This window comes from Protopterus annectens, chromosome 10.part0 (genome assembly GCF_019279795.1).
Source record: "Protopterus annectens isolate FY-2018-M chromosome 10.part0, PAN1.0, whole genome shotgun sequence".
NCBI classification, from domain to species: Eukaryota; Metazoa; Chordata; order Ceratodontiformes; family Protopteridae; genus Protopterus; species Protopterus annectens.
Genome location: NC_056744.1, coordinates 652,695,825 through 652,713,751, shown reverse-complemented (window position 1 = coordinate 652,713,751; position 17,927 = coordinate 652,695,825). Strand labels below are relative to the sequence as shown.

Sequence of the window (17,927 nt, the reverse complement as noted above, 5' to 3'; positions counted from 1 at the left end):
ATGATCTTTTTGATATTAAGTTGGAGGTAAGAGATAATGATTTCTGCTTTGTCAAAGTTGAGGATATCATGGGTATGAAGATTTAATTCTGTATTTTCTTTATGTATTATTGCTTTGTTGCCTCCATTTTTTCTGTCCGCCTGAGCAAGTTACAGCCTGGGGTAATATTTCATTGTCTTTAATTTCCAGTTTTACCCATGTTTCCGTAACAACTGTTATATATAGTGTGTAGCATGCTAAGCATTCATGGTGTTCTTGTAATTTATTATTGAGGAAAGCTCAGCTTGAACTTCAAATTTAGAATGGTGTAAGGATGGACAGTTGTACAGTGGGGGAGGCGGTGCTTTGTTGATTTAAAATGGGACAAGGATTTAGCTGAGTATCACCCCTTAGCTTGAATTTAGCTCATAAGAGATGAAGAAGACAGGACCACTTAGATTTATATTTGACTTTTAAGGTCACTTTTTGGGATTATGTATTTATATTATATTTCATATATCTTTAAGTAAAAAAAGCAACAGAGTGCTGGAATATAGTTTGGGGATATGTACAGAAAGTCTGAAATGCTCCTAGGTGTGGATATGCAAGGACTAGTTGATGAGGTGGGGGTTCCTATGGGAGGGGTTTGGTAGCCTATCTGTCCTAAGAGAGTCAGAAGTAACATAAGTGTTATTTGTACAACATTATTCTCGCCACATGGACGGTACATTGTCAGCTAAACTACTAGTCTACTGTCCTTTATCTTGTGAATATTTTTTGAATTATTGATTTTTAGTTTTCTTTCACTCTGAATTATTCTTTTGAACTTTACAATTTCATGTATTTGTGTATAAGCATAAATTGGCATATACTTTCCATTTGCCTTGTTACAAAATTATGTGTAAATGTTATTTTGTCATGTTTTTACTGCATAGATTCTTCATGTACAAATATCAGATATATTTTTCCTAGACTCCTTTGAAATGGACTTTGATCAGATGGATAATCCAGTAAACAACAACAAAAATAAATAAATAAAAAAAATACAATGCAATAAAATAAAATAAATTGTAACATAGACAAGCAAGTAAGAATTGCGCATGCTCTTAACTGCAATCAAGCAAACTAGTAACAAAACAAGCAACTCTTGGAATATTCGCAAACTCCAAAAACACAGATTAATTCCATGTGGTAAAGCCAATAGCACAATGTATAACAACAAAAAAATCCAGTTGTGTTCAACTAAATTATTACATTTTTAATGCAAATGTAGACAATATAAAATTAGTTGTGTGCTTTCATTCCTGACATTAGGAACTTTATCAGAATAAAACATCTAAAATACAGGCATCATATTAGATATTTAAAGGTAAAACCACACCTCCAAAGAAAGTTAAAACCAATAAGATCATATTACTAATTCAATACAATTTAAGGCTTAGAATTTTTAAAGAGGCAAACCACATTTTTTGGATTACTACACTTCCAGTCTCTTAAGTTTTAATACAGCAGTAATGGAGCAGGCATCAGTCAAACCTTGTGAATGTGTGGCATCCAGTAATAATTGCCACTTTCATTAATTTTTATCTAGGTACTCATTGACCAAATAACCCCTAGGATAAAAAAACTAGCTGTTTAACAGTAGTAAACTTGAAAAACATCCATTGGAAATTGTGCAGTGTGCCTATATAAGCCACTTGTATTCTTGCATTTTTTAATATCTACAAGGTGTTTGTAAATTCTCTCTTTTAATCTCCTAAAGGTTTTGCCCACAAAAAAGTGCTGATCATGTGTCACAACAGGCCAGATAGATGACCTGTTTAGAATCACATGAAAAATGCCCTTTTATAGAATAGGTGCTACCTCTGACCATAACCTTCCCACGAGTATGTTGGGGGACTGTGAGCACCTCCCATATTTAATCATACATTTTTTTTCTGACTGTGCAAAACAGCATTCTGTTCCAGTAATTTTCTGAAAGATGCATCCTTTTTATAAACAATATATGGTCTATCTCCAATTTTATTAAGAAAATCATAATCAGCGGAAAAAAATTTAACTGCCTTCATGCGATTCTAAAAATTTCCAGCATATTAAGTTAACTATTGTTGAACAGGTAGTTTTTGAGCCCCTAGATAATGAGCACCTAGATAAAAATGAATTAAAGTGTCAATTTTTACTGGAAGCTACACATTCACCGGGTTTGAATGATGCCTGTTCCATTGTTGCTGTATTAAAATTTAAGCGACTGGAAGTGTAATCATCCAAAAAAATGTGGTTTGCCTCTTTAAAAATTCTAAGCCTTAAAATTGTATTGTATTAGTAATAGGATCTTAGTGGTTTTAGCTTTCTTTGGAGGTGTGATTTTACCCTTAAATATTTAGTATGATATCTGTATTTTAGATTATTTGTTCTGATGCAGTTCCTAACATCAGGAACAAAAGAGCTCAACTAATTTTATATTGCCTACATTTGAAATAGAAATTTAATAATTTGGTTGAACACAACTGGATTTTTTTGTTGTTACCCATTGTGCTATTAGTTTTACCGCATGGAATTCATCTGTGTAATCAAACTATTTAGATGGTGATGGTGATGATGATGATTATGTGAAAAATATCCATGATCATTTATGTGATTTTATTGATATACAGTGGAACCCAGTTTCACTTTGCTTTGGGCTTCACTGCATTACTCATTAAATTCACAATCACAGTACTTTTTTTCTATAAACGCAAACTGTTTATACAATTTAGGATTTCAGCCTTTAAGAATTTTCCCTGTTTCTGACATCTTTTATTTTTATGACGTCAGAAGATAGTGCAAGCTGTGTAACAAAGAGAACTATTGAAGTAACTGCACCTACGTTAATCACATCACATCTAAGGAAATGTAAATAATGACTTTATTAATTGAGTGTTATTTCCAAAACGTCTGACAGTTCAACAAACAGGAATGTGATAGATGCAGTGGATACACACTCCTCGTCATTCAGTTCGGCATCCAACGGTATCATATAAGGCAAACAAAAATGATACATCCAAATGAATACAAATGAAATGTATTATAATGACTCAAAAAGCAATTTGTTTGCTGTTCCACATCCAAAGTGCTGAGATTTCTGAAAACAGAATGCACCAGTACTTTGCATAATCCATTCAAGACGTTTTGCCACTGAAACTCAGTCAGCCATTTTCTCATTCTCATTATTGCAGACATCCATTGATGGAGATGTTGTTATCCACTAATCAAAAAAAAAAAGAACGAATAAAATGTTTATAGTTACCCATACTTTAGTTTTCACAATTATTCTTAATAATGTAAGCCTGTATATATATTATTTTATGAAGATTATTTCTTCCATATTTTGATGAATTCCTTTATATTTTGCCATCCGTCCTAAAGAAAATCTGCCTTATAACAGGTAGGATACAACTTCAATGCAAACATTTCATATTATAAATATACTCCGGTATGAAGTAGGGTAGAATTTACTGTTGAAAGCATGAATTTGTGTTATATATTTATGTATTTTTTTTACTTCTACAGTGCCAAGCCGTTATGGGTTGCATCATAAATCGAGGTCATTAGCACCATTAGCAAATGTCTTTCTTATGCTTTCCTTTATATGCTTAATATTTGCATCATTAGATTAAATAGAATGAACAGTGATTCATTTTACTAAACCTATCTATCCCTCTTCAGTCATGTTACCGACTTCAGAACAATGAAGTCTAAATATCTTAAGTGCTTGCTTTCACATCATGTTTATCTATCCCTAGTTGATAACTTAACTAGAATATGTTTTTGTCATGTTGCATTTTATTCACATTCACCAGCAGAGCATGAATCATTGTAATTGTCATTTATTCCATAATACATTTCTGCTTCTATGGATTTTTCTTCCTCTGTTTTTTGCTTTATATCTGGTTTAGTGTGACCATAATGGATGCTTTCTGAGAAATCAGTTTCTGCATCAGTCAGCTGGTTATCCTTTAGCAGGACTGGATTCTGGCTCTTTGATAGGCATGACCCATTAAGAAGGAGGTAGTCAGTTAAAGCAATATCTTCATAATGATGATGATCTGGGTATAGCTGTTTCATAGCGGCATTTCCTTCATCTGCATAGTGCACTGCTTTGCAGGCCAAATGAAAAGAGTTCATCTCATCAGAAGACAAGGAGTCTTCATCTTCATGGAAGGAAGCCAAATGAGATCCTCTGTACCCTTCATGGTTCCTTTGTAAGAGAATAAATATAACAGAAATGCAAACTGTATTTTAAAATTAAAAACAATCTATTTCATGATGTTATAACACTATTTTCAAGCTCTACTATCTTTAACAGGGTAATCATATAATTATGATGCTTACTTATTACCAAACTGTATTATGCTAGCAATTCAACATATACATATTATAATAAAGTTTTTAGTTCATAGGTAAATAGTAGGCTAATTGCCTTTAAGGGTCATTTTGAATCTAGCCAGTAACATGAGGTCAGAATTAAACCTTGTATCTTGTGCTTATGAGCTGAGGACCTTGACCATTATACGAAACCTATCCCCTTAATTTTGTCTTGATCCTATGAACTTTTTCTTTTGGTAAATGTATTTTTCTAATTTTATTTCACTTTAAATTTTCTGCCATTTATCTGATAAAGTATGATGTCTGAGATAAAACGTACAAAGCCAGTCTGAAGATAAACTACTGAAAAGGGTATGGATTAATTGGAAATAAAAAAGCAAACAGATTTAGTGAGTTAGAGGGGGTTGCTGAGTTGCATGTTTTCCAGTCACTATTTAGGTCGCCCATTCTAATGGTTTGTTGGTGTATGTTTGGGATAACCAGTGGATGATATCCTTGACTATGGTAATATATTGTTACGAGGTGGTATATATAATGCTACAATGCATATGGTCTTTTTGATATTAAGTTGGAGGTAAGAGATAATGATTTCTGGTTTGTCAACGTTGAGGATATCATGGGTATGAAGATTTAATTCTGTATTTTCTTTATGTATTATTGCTTTGTTGCCTCCATATTTTTCTGTCCAGTCTGAACATGTTAAAGCCTGGGGTAATATTTTGTCTTTAATTTCCAGTTTTACCCATGTTTCTGTAACAACTGTTATATATAGGGTGTAGCATGCTAAGCATTCATGGTGTTCTTGCAGTTTATTATTGAGGAAAGCTCAGTTTGCACTTCAAATTTAGAGTGGTGTAAGAGTGGACAGTTGTACAGTGGAGGTGGCGATGCTTTGTTGATTTAAAATGGGACCAGGATTTAGCTGAGTATCACCCCTTAGTTTGAATTTAGTTCATAAGAGATGAAGAAGACAGGCCCACTTAGATTTATATTTGACTTTTAAGGTCACTTTTTGGGATTATGTATTTATATTATATTTCATATATCTCTAAGTAAAAAGAGTAACACGAGAGCTGGAATATAGTTCAGGGGATATGTACAGAAAGTCTGAAATGCTCCTAAGTGTGGATATGCAAGGACTAGTTGATGAGGTGGAGGTTCTTATGGGAGGGGGTTGGTAGCCTATCTGTCCTAAGAGAGTCAGAAATAACAAGTTTTATTTGTCTGTACAACATTATTCTCTCCACATAGAAGGTAAATTGTCAGCTAAACTGCTAGTCCACTGTCATTTATCTTGTGAATATTTATTGAATTATTGATTTATAGTTTTTTCTTTCACTCTGAATTATTCTTTTGGACCTTACAGTTTCATGTATTTGTGTATAAGCATACACTGGCATATATTTTTCATTTGCTTTGTTACAAAATTATGTGTAAATGTTGTTTCATGTTTTATTGCATAAATTCTTCATGTATAAATATCAGATATCTTTTTCCTAGACTCCTTTGAAACGGACTTTGATTACATGAATAATCCAGTCAACAACAGCAAAAATAAATAAATAAATAAAAAATAAATACAGTGCAACAAAATAAATTGTAACATAGACAAACAAGTAAGAATTGTGCATGCTCTTAACTGCAATCAAGGAAACTAGCAACAAAAACAAGCAACTCTTGGAATATTCACCAACTCCAAAAACACAGATTAATTCCATGTGGTAAAGCCAATAGCACAATGTGTAATAACAAAAAAATTCAGTTGTGTTCAACCAAATTATTAAATTTTTAATGCAAATGTAGACAATATAAAATTAGTTGTGTGCCTTCATTCCTGACATTAGGAACTTCATCAGAAGAAAAATCTAAAATACAGGCATCATATTAGATATTTAAAGGCAAAACCATACCTCCAAAGAGAGTTAAAACCAATAAAATCATATTGCTAATTCAATACAATTTTAAGGCTTAGAATTTTTAAAGAGGCAAACCACATTTTTTGGATGATTACACTTCCAGTCTCTTAAGTTTTAATACAGCAGTAATGGAACAGGCATCAGTCAAACCTGGTGAATGTGTGGCATCCAGTAATAATTGCCACTTTCATTCATTTTTATCTATGTACCCATTGACCAAATAACCCCTAGGATCAAAAAACTACCTGTTCAACAGCAGTAAACTTGAAAAAAAATGTGTTGGAAATTCTGCAGTGTGCCTACATAAGCCACTTGTATTCTTGCATTTTTTAATGTCTACGAGGTGTTTGTAAATTCTCTTTTAATCTCCTTGAGGTTTTGCCCACAAAAAATGCTGATCATGTGTTACAATAGGCCAGATAGATGACCTGTTTAGAATCACATGAAAAATGCCTTTTTATAGAATAGGTGCTACCTCTAACCAGAACTTTTTTTCCCACGAGTATGTTGGGGGACTGTGAGCACCTCCCATATTTAATCATACCTTTTTTTTTCTGACTGTGTAAAACAGCATTCTGTTCCAGTAATTTTTTGAAAGATGTATAGTTTTTATAAACAACATATGGTCTATCTCCAATTTTATTAAGAAAATCATAATCAGCGGAAAAAATTTAACTGCCTTCATGCGATTCTAAAAATTTCCAACATATTAAGTTAACTATTGTTGAACAGGTAGTTTTTGATCCTAGGGGTTATTGGGTCAATGAGCACCTAAATAAAAATGAATTAAAGTTGCAATTTTTACTGGAAGCCACACATTCACCAGGTTTGAATGATGCCTGTTTCATTGTTGCTATATTAAAATTTAAGCGACTGGAAGTGTAATCATCCAAAAAAACTGTGCTTTGCCTCTTTAAAAATTTTAAGCCTTAAAATTGTATTGTATTAGTAATAGGATCTTAATGGTTTTAACTTTCTTTGGAGGTGCGATTTTACTCTTAAGTAGTATGATGTCTGTATTTTAGATTATTTGTTCTGATGCAGTTCCTAATGTCAGGAACAAAAGAGCTCAACTAATTTTATATTGTCTACATTTAAATTAGAAATTTAATAATTTGGTTGACCATAACTGGACTTTTTTGTTGTTACCCATTGTGCTATTAGCTTTACCACATGGAATTCATCTGTGTAATCAAACTATTTAGATGGTGATGATGATCTTCTTCTTCTTCTTTCGACTTTTCCCAGTTAGTGGTCACCACAGTGGATCACCTGTCTGCTTATGATTGGCAGTGGCATTTTTACAGTGTCGAATTGCCAGCCCAACCTTCCACAGAAGGTGCACACATGCACGCACTCACGCCTAGGGCCAATTTAGCGTGCCCAATCCACCTACAGCATGTCTTTAGGATGTGGGAGGAAACTGGAGCACCCAGAAGAAAACCACGCGATGACAGTGAGGAAATGCAGACTCCACCCAGAAGGTACCCGAGCCGAGGATCGAACCGGAGACCTCTTGCTGCGAGGCTGCAACACTAACCTCTGCACCACCGCGGCCGCCCATGGTGATGATTATGTGAAAAATATCCATGATCATTTATATGATTTTATTCATATACAGTGGAACCCAGTTTCACTTTGCTTTGAGCTTCACTGCATTACTCATTAAATTCACCATCACAGTACTTTTTTTTCTGTAAACGCAAACTGTTTATAGAATTTAGGATTTCAGCCTTTAAGAATTTTCCCTGTTAATGACATGTATTTTATTTTTATGACCTCAGAAGATAGTGCAAGCTTTGTAACAAAGATAACTATTGAAGTAACTGCACTTACGTTAATAACATCACATCTAAGGAAATGTAAATAATGACTTTATTAATTGAGTGTTATTTCCAAAATGTCTGACAATTCAACAAACAGAAATGTGATAGATGCAGTGGATACACACTCCTAGTCATTCTGGTCAGCATCCAATAGTATCATATAAGGCAAACAAAAATGGCACATGTCCAAATGAATACAAATGAAATGCATTATAATGACTCAAAAAGCAATTTGTTTGCTGTTCCACATCCAAAGTGCTGAGATTTCTGAAAACAGAATGCACCAGTACTTTGCATAATCCATTCAAGACGTTTTGTCACTGAAACTCAGTCAGCCATTTTCTCATTCTCATTATTGCAGACATCCATTGATGGAGATGTTGTTATCCACTAATCAAAAAAAAAAAGAAAGAATAAAATGTTTATAGTTACCCATACTTTAGTTTTCACAATTATTTTTAATAATGTAAGCCTGTTTATATATTATTATATGAAGATTATTTCTTCCAAAGTTTGATGAATTCCTTTATATTTTGCCATCTGTCCTAAAGAAAATTTGCCCTATAACAGGTAGGATAGGACTTCAATGCCAACATTTCATATTATAAATATACTCCAGTATGAAGTAGGGTAGAATTTACTGTTGAAAGGATGAATTTGTGTTATATATTTATGTATTTTTTTTACTTCTACAGTGCCAAGCCGTTATGGGTTGCATCATAAACCGAGGTCATTAGCACCGTTAGCAAATGTCTTTCTTATGCTTTCCTTTATATGCTTAATATTTGCATCATTAGATTAAATGGAATGAGCAGTGATTTATTTTACTAAACCTATCTATCCCTCTTCACTCATGTTACCGACTTCAGAACAATGAAGTCTAAATATCTTAAGTGTTTGCCTACACATCTTGTTTCTCTATCCCTAGTTGATAAGTGAAGTACAATATGTTTTTGTCATGTTGCATTTCATTCACATTCACCAGTAGTGCATGAATCTTCATAATTGTCATTTATTCCATAATACATTTCTGCTTCTATGGATTTCTCTTTCTCTGTTTTTTGCTTTATATCTGGTTCAGAGTGACTATAATTGATGCTTTCTGAGAAATCAGTTTCTGCATCATTCAGCTGGTTATCCTTTAGCAGGACTGGATTCTGGCTCTTTGATAGGCATGACCCATTAAGAAGGAGGTAGTCAATTAGAGCAATATCTTCATAATGATGATGATCTGGGTATAGCTGTTTCATAGCGGCATTTCCTTCATCTGCATAGTGCACTGCTTTGCAGGCCGAATGAAAAGAGTTCATCTCATCAGAAGACAAGGAGTCTTCATCTTCATGGAAGGAAGCCAAACGAGATCCTCTGTACCCTTTGTGGTTGCTTTGTAAGAGAATAAATATAACAGAAATGCAAACTGTGTTTTAAAATTAAAAAACGATCTATTTCATGATGTTATAACACTATTTTTCAAGCTCTACTATCTTTAACAGGGTAATCATATAATTATTATGCTTACTTATTACCCTACTGCATTTTGCTAGCAATTCAACATATACATATTATAATAACGTTTTTAGTTCATAGGTAAATAGTAGGCTAATTGTCTTTAATGGTCATTTTTAATCTAGCCAGTAACTTGAGGTCAGAATTAAACCTTGTATCTTGTGTTTATGAGGTGAGGACCTTGACCATTATACGAAACCTATCCTCTTAATTTTGTCTTGATCCTATGTACTTTTTCATTTGCTAAATGTATCTTTCTAATTTTATTTCACTTTAGGTTTTGTGGCATTTATCTGATAAAGTATGATATCTGAGATAAAACGTACAAAGCCAGTCCGAAGATAAACTACTGAAAATCATATGGATTAATTGGAAATAAAAAAAGCAAACAGATTTAGTGAGTTAGAGGGGGTTGCTGAGTTGCATATTTGCCAGTAAATACTTAGGTCACCCATTCTAATGGTTTCTTCATGAATAATGTATTGAAATCTTTTTTGAGTTTTTGCTGTCCTGTTTTATTAGCTTAATGTGTTGCTTATCTCCCCAGGCCTCTACTGAAAATGGACATATATCTAGTTGGGCTAGCCCGGTCAACAAATGTAAAATAAAATAAAATAAAATAAATAAAATTGTTGGTGTATGTTTGGGATAACCAGTGGATGATATCCTTGACTATGGTAGTATTGTTACCAGGTGGTATATATAATACTACAATGCATATGGTCCTTTTGATATTAAGTTGGAGGTAAGAGATAATGATTTCTGCTTTTCAAAGTTGAGGATATCATGGGTATGAAGATTTAATTCTGTATTTTCTTTATGTATTATTGCTTTGTTGCCTCCATATTTTTCTGTCCAGTCTGAACATGTTAAAGCCTGGGGTAATATTTCATCATCTTTAATTTCCAGTTTTACCCATGTTTCTGTAATAACTGTTATATATAGGGTGTAGCATGCTAAGCATTCATCGTGTTCTTGTAGTTTATTATTGAGGAAAGCTCAGTTTAAACTTCATATTTAGAGTGGTGTAAGGGCAGACAGTTGTACAGTGGAGGTGGCGGTGCTTTGTTGATTTAAAATGGGACCAGGATTTAGTGGAGTATCACCACTTAGTTTGAATTTACTTTATAAGAGATGAAGAAGATAGGACCACTTTGATTTATATTTGACTTTGAAGGTCAATTTTTGGGATTATGTATTTATATTATATTTCATATATTTCTAAGTAAAAAGAGCAACATGAGTGCTGGAATATAGTTCAGGGGATATGTACAGAAAGTCTGAAATGCTCCTAAATGTGGATATGCAAGGACTAGTTGATGAGGTGGGGGTTCTTATGGGAGGGCTTTGGTAGCCTATCTGTCCTAAGAGAGTCAGAAGTAACATAAGTGTTATTTGTCTGTACAACATTATTCTCTCCACATGGAAATTAAATTTTCAGCTAAACTACTAGTCCACTGTCCTTTATCTTGTGAATATTTTTTGAATTATTGATTTATAGTTTTATTTCACTCTGAATTATTCTTTTGAACTTTACAATTTCATGTATTTGTGTATAAGCATAAATTGGCATATACTTTTCATTTGCTTTGTTACAAAATTATATGTAAATGTTATTTCATGGTTTATTGCATAAATTGTTCATGCATAAATATCAGATATCTATTTCCTAGACTCCTTTGAAATGGACTTTGATCAGATGGATAATCCAGTCAACAACAAAAATAAATAAATAAATGAAATTGTAAACTGCTGTAATCTCTTTGTAACCTTTGTTTTGGAGCTTTTCTCCCCAGGACTCCATTGAAAACGGGTTTTTATTGGCCCAATGGACTATCCTGGTAAACCAACTGCAAATAAATAAATAAATAAATAAATAAATAAAATAAATAAAAAATAAATACAGTGCAATAAAATAAATTGTAACACAGACAAACAAGTAAGAATTGTTCATGCTCTTAACTGCAATCAAGGAAACTAGTAACAAAAACAAGCAACTCTTAGAATATTCACAAACTCGAAAAACACAGATTAATTCCATGTGGTAAAGCCAATAGCACAATGTGTAACAACAAAAAAATTCAGTTGTGTTCAACCAAATTAATACATTTTTAATGCAAGTATAGACAATATAAAATTAGTTGTGTGCTTTCATTTCTGACATTTGAAACTTCATCAGAATAAAAAATTAAAAATACAGGCATCATATTAGATATTTAAAGGTAAAACCACACCTCCAAAGAAAGTTAAAACCAATAAGATCTTATTACTAAGTCAATACAATTTTAAGGCTTAGAATTTTTGAAGAGGCAAACCACATTTTGTTTGATGATTACACTTCCGGTCTCTTAAGTTTTAATACAGCAGTAATGGAACAGGCATCAGTCAAACTTGGTGAATGTGTGGCATCCAGTAATAATTGCCACTTTAATTCATTTTTATCTAGGTACTCATTGGCCAAATAACCCCTAGGATTAAAAACTACCTGTTCAACAGTAGTAAACTTGAAAAAAAGGTGTTGGAAATTGTGCAGTGTGCCTATATAAGCCACTTGTATTATTGCATTTTTAATGTCCACGAGGTGTTTGTAAATTCTCTTTTTTTAATCTCCTAGAGGTTTTGCCCACAAAAAATGCTGATCATGTGTTACAACAGGCCAGATAGATGACCTGTTTAGAATCAGATGAAAAAGGCCTTTTTATAGAATAGGTGCTACCTCTGACCATAACTTTCTTTTCCATGAGTATGTTGGGGGACTGTAAGCACCTCCCATATTTAATCATACCTTTTTTTCTGACTGTGCAAAACAGCATTCTGTTCCAGTAATTTTTTGAAAGATGTATCCTTTTTTAAACAACATATGGTCTATCTCCAATTTTATTAAGAAAATCATAATCAGCGGGAAAAAAAAATTTAACTGCCTTCATGCGATTCTAAAAATTTGCAACATATTAAGTTAACTATTGTTGAACAGGTAATTTTTGATCCTAGGGGTTATTGGGTCAATGAGCACCTAGATAAAAATGAATTAAAGTGGCAATTTTACTGGAAGCCACACATTCACTGGGTTTGAATGATGCTTGTTCCATTGTTGCTGTATTAAAACTTAAGCGAATGGAAGTGTAATCATCCAAAAAAAATGTGGTTTGCCTCTTTAAAAATTCTAAACCTTAAAATTGTAGTGTATTAGTAATAGGATCTTAGTGGTTTTAACTTTTTTGGAGGTGTGATTTTTACCCTTAAATATTTAGTATGATGTTTGTATTTTAGATTATTTGTTCTGATGCAGTTCCTAACGTCAGGAACAAAAGAGCTCAACTAATTTTATATTGCCTACATTTGAATTAGAAATTTAATAATTTGGTTGAACACAACTGGATTTTTTTGTTGTTACCCATTATGCTATTAGCTTTACCGCATGGAATTCATCTGTGTAATCAAACTATTTAGATGGTGCTGGTGATGATTATCTTCTTCGTTCGGCTTTTCCTGGTTAGGGGTCAACACAGCGGATCACCTGTTTACTCATGATTGGCAGTGGAGTTTTTACAGTGTCAAGTTGCCAGCCTGGTGCCCAACCTTCCACAGAAGGCACACACATACATGCACTCACGCCTAGGACCAATTTAGAGTGTCCAATCCACCTACAGCATGTCTTTGGGATGTGGGAGTAAACTGAAGAAACCCACGCAACCACAGAGAGGACATGCAGACTCCACCATGAAGGCACCCCAGCCGAGGATCGAACCAGAGAACCTCTTTCTGTGAGGCTGCAATGCTAACCTCTGCACCACTGCGGCTGGCCATGGTGATGATGATGATGTGAAAAATATCCATGATCATTTATATGATTTTATTGATATACAGTGGAACCCAGTTTCACTTTGCTTTGGGCTTCACTGCATTACTCATTAAATTCACCATCACAGTACTTTTTTTTTCTGTAAACACAAACTGTTTATGGAATTTAGGATTTCAGCCTTTAAGAATTTTCCCAGTTTCTGACATCTCTTTTATTTTTATGACGTCAGAAGATAGTGCAAGCTTTGTAACAAAGAGAACTATTGAAGTAACTGCATCTACGTTAATCACATCACATCTAAGGAAGTGTAAATAATGACTTTATTAGTTGAGTGTTATTTCCAAATCATCTGATAGTTCACATCAAACAGGAATGTGATAGATGCAGTGGATACACACTCCTAGTCATTCTGGTCAACATCCAACAGTATCATATAAGGCAAACAAAAATGACACGTCCAAATGAATACAAATGAAATGCATTATAATGACTCAAATAGCAATCTGTTTGCTGTTCCACATCCAAAGTGCTTAGATTTCTGAAAACAGAATGCACCAGTACTTTGCATAATCCATTCAATACATTTTGTCACTGAAACTCAGTCAGCCATTTTCTCATTCTCATTATTGCAGACATCCATTGATGGAGATGTTGTTATCCACTAATCAAAAAAAAAAGAAAGAATAAAATGTTTATAGTTACCCATACTTTAGTTTTCACAATTATTCTTAATAATGTAAGCATGTTCATATATTATTATATGAAGATTATTTCTTCCAAAGTTTGATGAATTCCTTTATATTTTACCATCTGTCCTAAAGAAAATTTGCCCTATAACAGGTAGGATAGGACTTCAATGCAAACATTTCATATTATAAATATACTCTGATATGAAGTAGGGTAGAATTTACTGTTGAAAGGATGAATTTGTGTTATATATTTATGTATTTTTTTTACTTCTACAGTGCCAAGCCGTTATGGGTTGCATCATAAATCGAGGTCATTAGCACCGTTAGCAAATGTCTTTCTTATGCTTTCCTTTATTTGCTTAATATTTGCATCATTAGATTAAATGGAATGAGCAGTGATTCATTTTACTAAACCTATCTATCCCTCTTCAGTCATGTTACCGACTTCAGAACAATGAAGTCTAAGTATCTTAAGTGTTTGCCTACACATCATGTTTATCTATCCCTAGTTGATAAGTTAAGTAGAATATGTTTTTGTCATGTTGCATTTCATTCACATTCACCAGCAGTGCATGAATCTTCATAATTGTCATTTATTCCATAATACATTTCTGCTTCTATGGATTTTTCTTCCTCTGTTTTTTGCTTTATATCTGGTTCAGTTTGACCATAATGGATGTTTTTTGAGAAATCAGTTTCTGCATCATTCAGCTGGTTATCTTTTAGCAGGACTGGATTCTGGCTCTTTGATAGGCATGACCCATTAAGAAGGAGGTAGTCAATTAAAGCAATATCTTCATAATGATGATGATCTGGGTATAGCTGTTTCATAGCGGCATTTCCTTCATCTGCATAGTGCACTGCTTTGCAGGCCGAATGAAAAGAGTTCATCTCATCAGAAGACAAGGAGTCTTCATCTTCATGGAAGGAAGCCAAACGAGATCCTCTGCACCCTTCATGATTGCTTTGTAAGAGAATAAATATAACAGAAATGCAAACTGTATTTTAAAATTAAAAAAGATCTATTTCATGATGTTATAACACTATTTTTCAAGCTCTACTATCTTTAACAGGGTATTCATATAATTATTATGCTTACTTATTACCCTACTGCATTATGCTAGCAATTCAACATATACATATTATAATAAAGTTTTTAGTTCATAGGTAAATAGTAGGCTAATTGCCTTTAAGGGTCATTTTGAATCTAGCCAGTAACTTGAGGTCAGAATTAAACCTTGTATCTTGTGTTTATGAGGTGAGGCTTGACCATTATACGAAACCTATCCCCTTAATTTTGGCTTGATCCTATGTTTTTTTTTTTTTGGTAAATGTATCTTTCTAATTTTATTTCACTTTAAGTTTTCTGGCATTTATCTGATAAAGTATGATGTCTGAGATAAAACATACAAAGCCAGTCTGAAGATAAACTACTGAAAATGGAATAAAATACAAAGCTAAATATGGAAGAGCATTATAAAATAAAAATAAACAACAAATAAAAGTTTTCTGCTGTCTTAATGTATGATATTGCAAATGATAATGCAGAAAGTATATACATTTGGTTTATTTGTTTCTCTCATCCAGAAACTATAACTCATTTAAAATGGGAGGTGGAGGTTATTGAACAAGGTCATCTCCCTCCATAAAATTTGTTGGAGAGCTGATTTGGAGTTATACACTTATTCCTTGTCTGTTTATGTAGAGCTCTTTATAGCTCTCTTTAAAAGTATACATTCTTTGCAGCATTACTTGCTCATCAACATTTTAGGTTGCCTGTTGCTAGAATTTTAATCAGATTGTAACTTTTACTTTATTTTTCTGCATTTGAAAAAGCATCTCATTTATTGACTGCTCCACTATTTACAATTGCTTATTTCTCACCTCAACAGCACATATGATATAACAAACCTATACTCATTTTATTAAAACATTCTGTAACTGAGAAATATTGTACTGGTATTTGAATAGACAATATGACGAGTATAATATACAGTTGTTTGAACATTTCAACATAAGTATAAAGTTATAGGAAAAAGTATGTAGATCTTAAAGATTACGTGAAAGAAAACCGAATACTTCAAAAATACTGATCATATCATTGCACGTCTGACCAGTATGTTATATTAATACTTTGGTTATCTCTCACTAAATATAATTCTGACTTTCTTTGTATTCCCTGGCTGAGATTGAAACTGGTCACTTTTGATCAGTGTTTGTGGTAAAGAAATTTTAAATAAACAAAAGAAAGACAGAAAGAAAGAAAAAGAAAGAGGATTGTCTTTTTGATCCCTTTTCAGCTAAAGTTAACTATTAAAATTGCATCAAATCCTGGAAAATATAAACTGAACACCTGCCATTACATTCTGTCAGTAGGGGATATTTAGATCACTTTGATGATGCGTTTTGGTGACCACATGGAAAGCAGCTTTGCTTTCTGTGAATGGTCAGAAGTTCCAGTGTGTTTTTCATCTCCTGAAATATGTTAACGGTTGAGGGGCTATAATTTGTTGAACGATTGTAACAATTTAGCAGAGACTTAATTGCTTGCAATTGTTTATCAATTAATCAATTAAGCAATTAAGATGTGCTTTCTCAATTATGTCTATAAGTATTGATGGCTGTACTAATTGAGAGATTACTCCAGTAGGTGTTCACTATTTTTCTGTATTCGTGTCACTTTTAAAAGTTAAATTTCAGCTGTAAGATAACTAAAAAAGATATTTTTACTATAAAGTAATGACTGGAAGTATAAAAACAGTAAGTCTTTCTTTTAAGTTTTCAGATTTCTTTGCCTTTATACTTTAAAATATTTCAGGGCATAATAACAATCTGTTATACACATGGAAAATGTTATCATCCACATGTATTACTTTTAGTTTCACCTGTTTAATGAAAACATGAAACATACAGAGGAAAATTCCTAATGAATTAGGCTAAAATGGTGGTGATGGTGGTGCTCTGTGTAATAATCATAGCTCTCCCCCTTATATGATATCATACTGTGAAGATGGAGTACTCCTAATAACTACAGATGCTACACCAATGTCACAAATGAACTTCATACCTTCTACATTGGGGCAAGGTAATAAGTTTCTGGGACATTCAATGTAAATGAGTCTCTCTACTTATGCCTAGGGAAAGTAATGTACTGCCAGTCCTGCCACATAATCAACAGTATCACCAGTACGCTGGCCATATTACTGCTTGCACAACAGGAAAAACTGCGATGCATGCAGAATTATGCCTGACACTACAGTTGGGGTGTGCTGTAGGGGTTCCTCTGCTAAAGCACTGTTCATTTTTTTAAGTAGATTACAGTAGCTTTCTGTGTATAAAACTGACAACTTGTACAACCTCCTACCACATAAGTGTGCGCCCTTTGTTTGACCTGGATAGACACTTTGCAGCACTGATACTACACCTGCAATAGTGTGATAGCGCTCTGGATATATGACTTTATCATCATGTAATACTTGCAGTATCATTACTGATTGCCAAATGGAACTGTTTTTTTTCCCCTACAGGACAGCTCTACCTGTATGCTGGTAATGCTGGCATATGTGCTCTCCACCATGTAATGCCTGCACTGCAAGTACTGACATACAAGTGGAAGAGAACGATTGGTTGGAACAGCTTTCCTGAGCTGAACTAGAATTTTTGCTTGTTACTCAACTTCTGTGTGGGTAGCAGATTGTCCAAAATAAATATGATGTTATAGAAACATGTGCATGCTCATGCTCATAATTGGTGCCAGAGCAACTTCAAAAGTTTAGCCCTCACTCCATATGTTCTGGGCACACAGATCAAAAAAGGTGCTGTGATATCAACTGATCACCACTTG

General features: G+C 33.4%; 1 protein-coding gene across 3 annotated transcripts in view; it reads right to left on the bottom strand.

The window, feature by feature from the left end:
• Positions 1 to 2,866: 2,866 nt before the first annotated feature.
• BSND (barttin CLCNK type accessory subunit beta) overlaps positions 2,867 to 17,927 on the bottom strand; it is a 216,891-nt gene continuing 201,830 nt past the window's right edge. Inside the window, exon 4 of one of the 3 annotated variants that reach the window (XM_044085506.1) lies at positions 2,867 to 4,216. In XM_044085506.1, the coding sequence (XP_043941441.1) occupies positions 3,802 to 4,216 (415 nt within the window). In that variant the 3' untranslated portion in view covers positions 2,867 to 3,801. Of the gene's footprint in view, positions 4,217 to 8,522; positions 9,470 to 14,097; positions 15,048 to 17,927 lie in introns of those variants that run through there. The other 2 variants (XM_044085504.1, XM_044085503.1) reach the window with 2 other exon arrangements.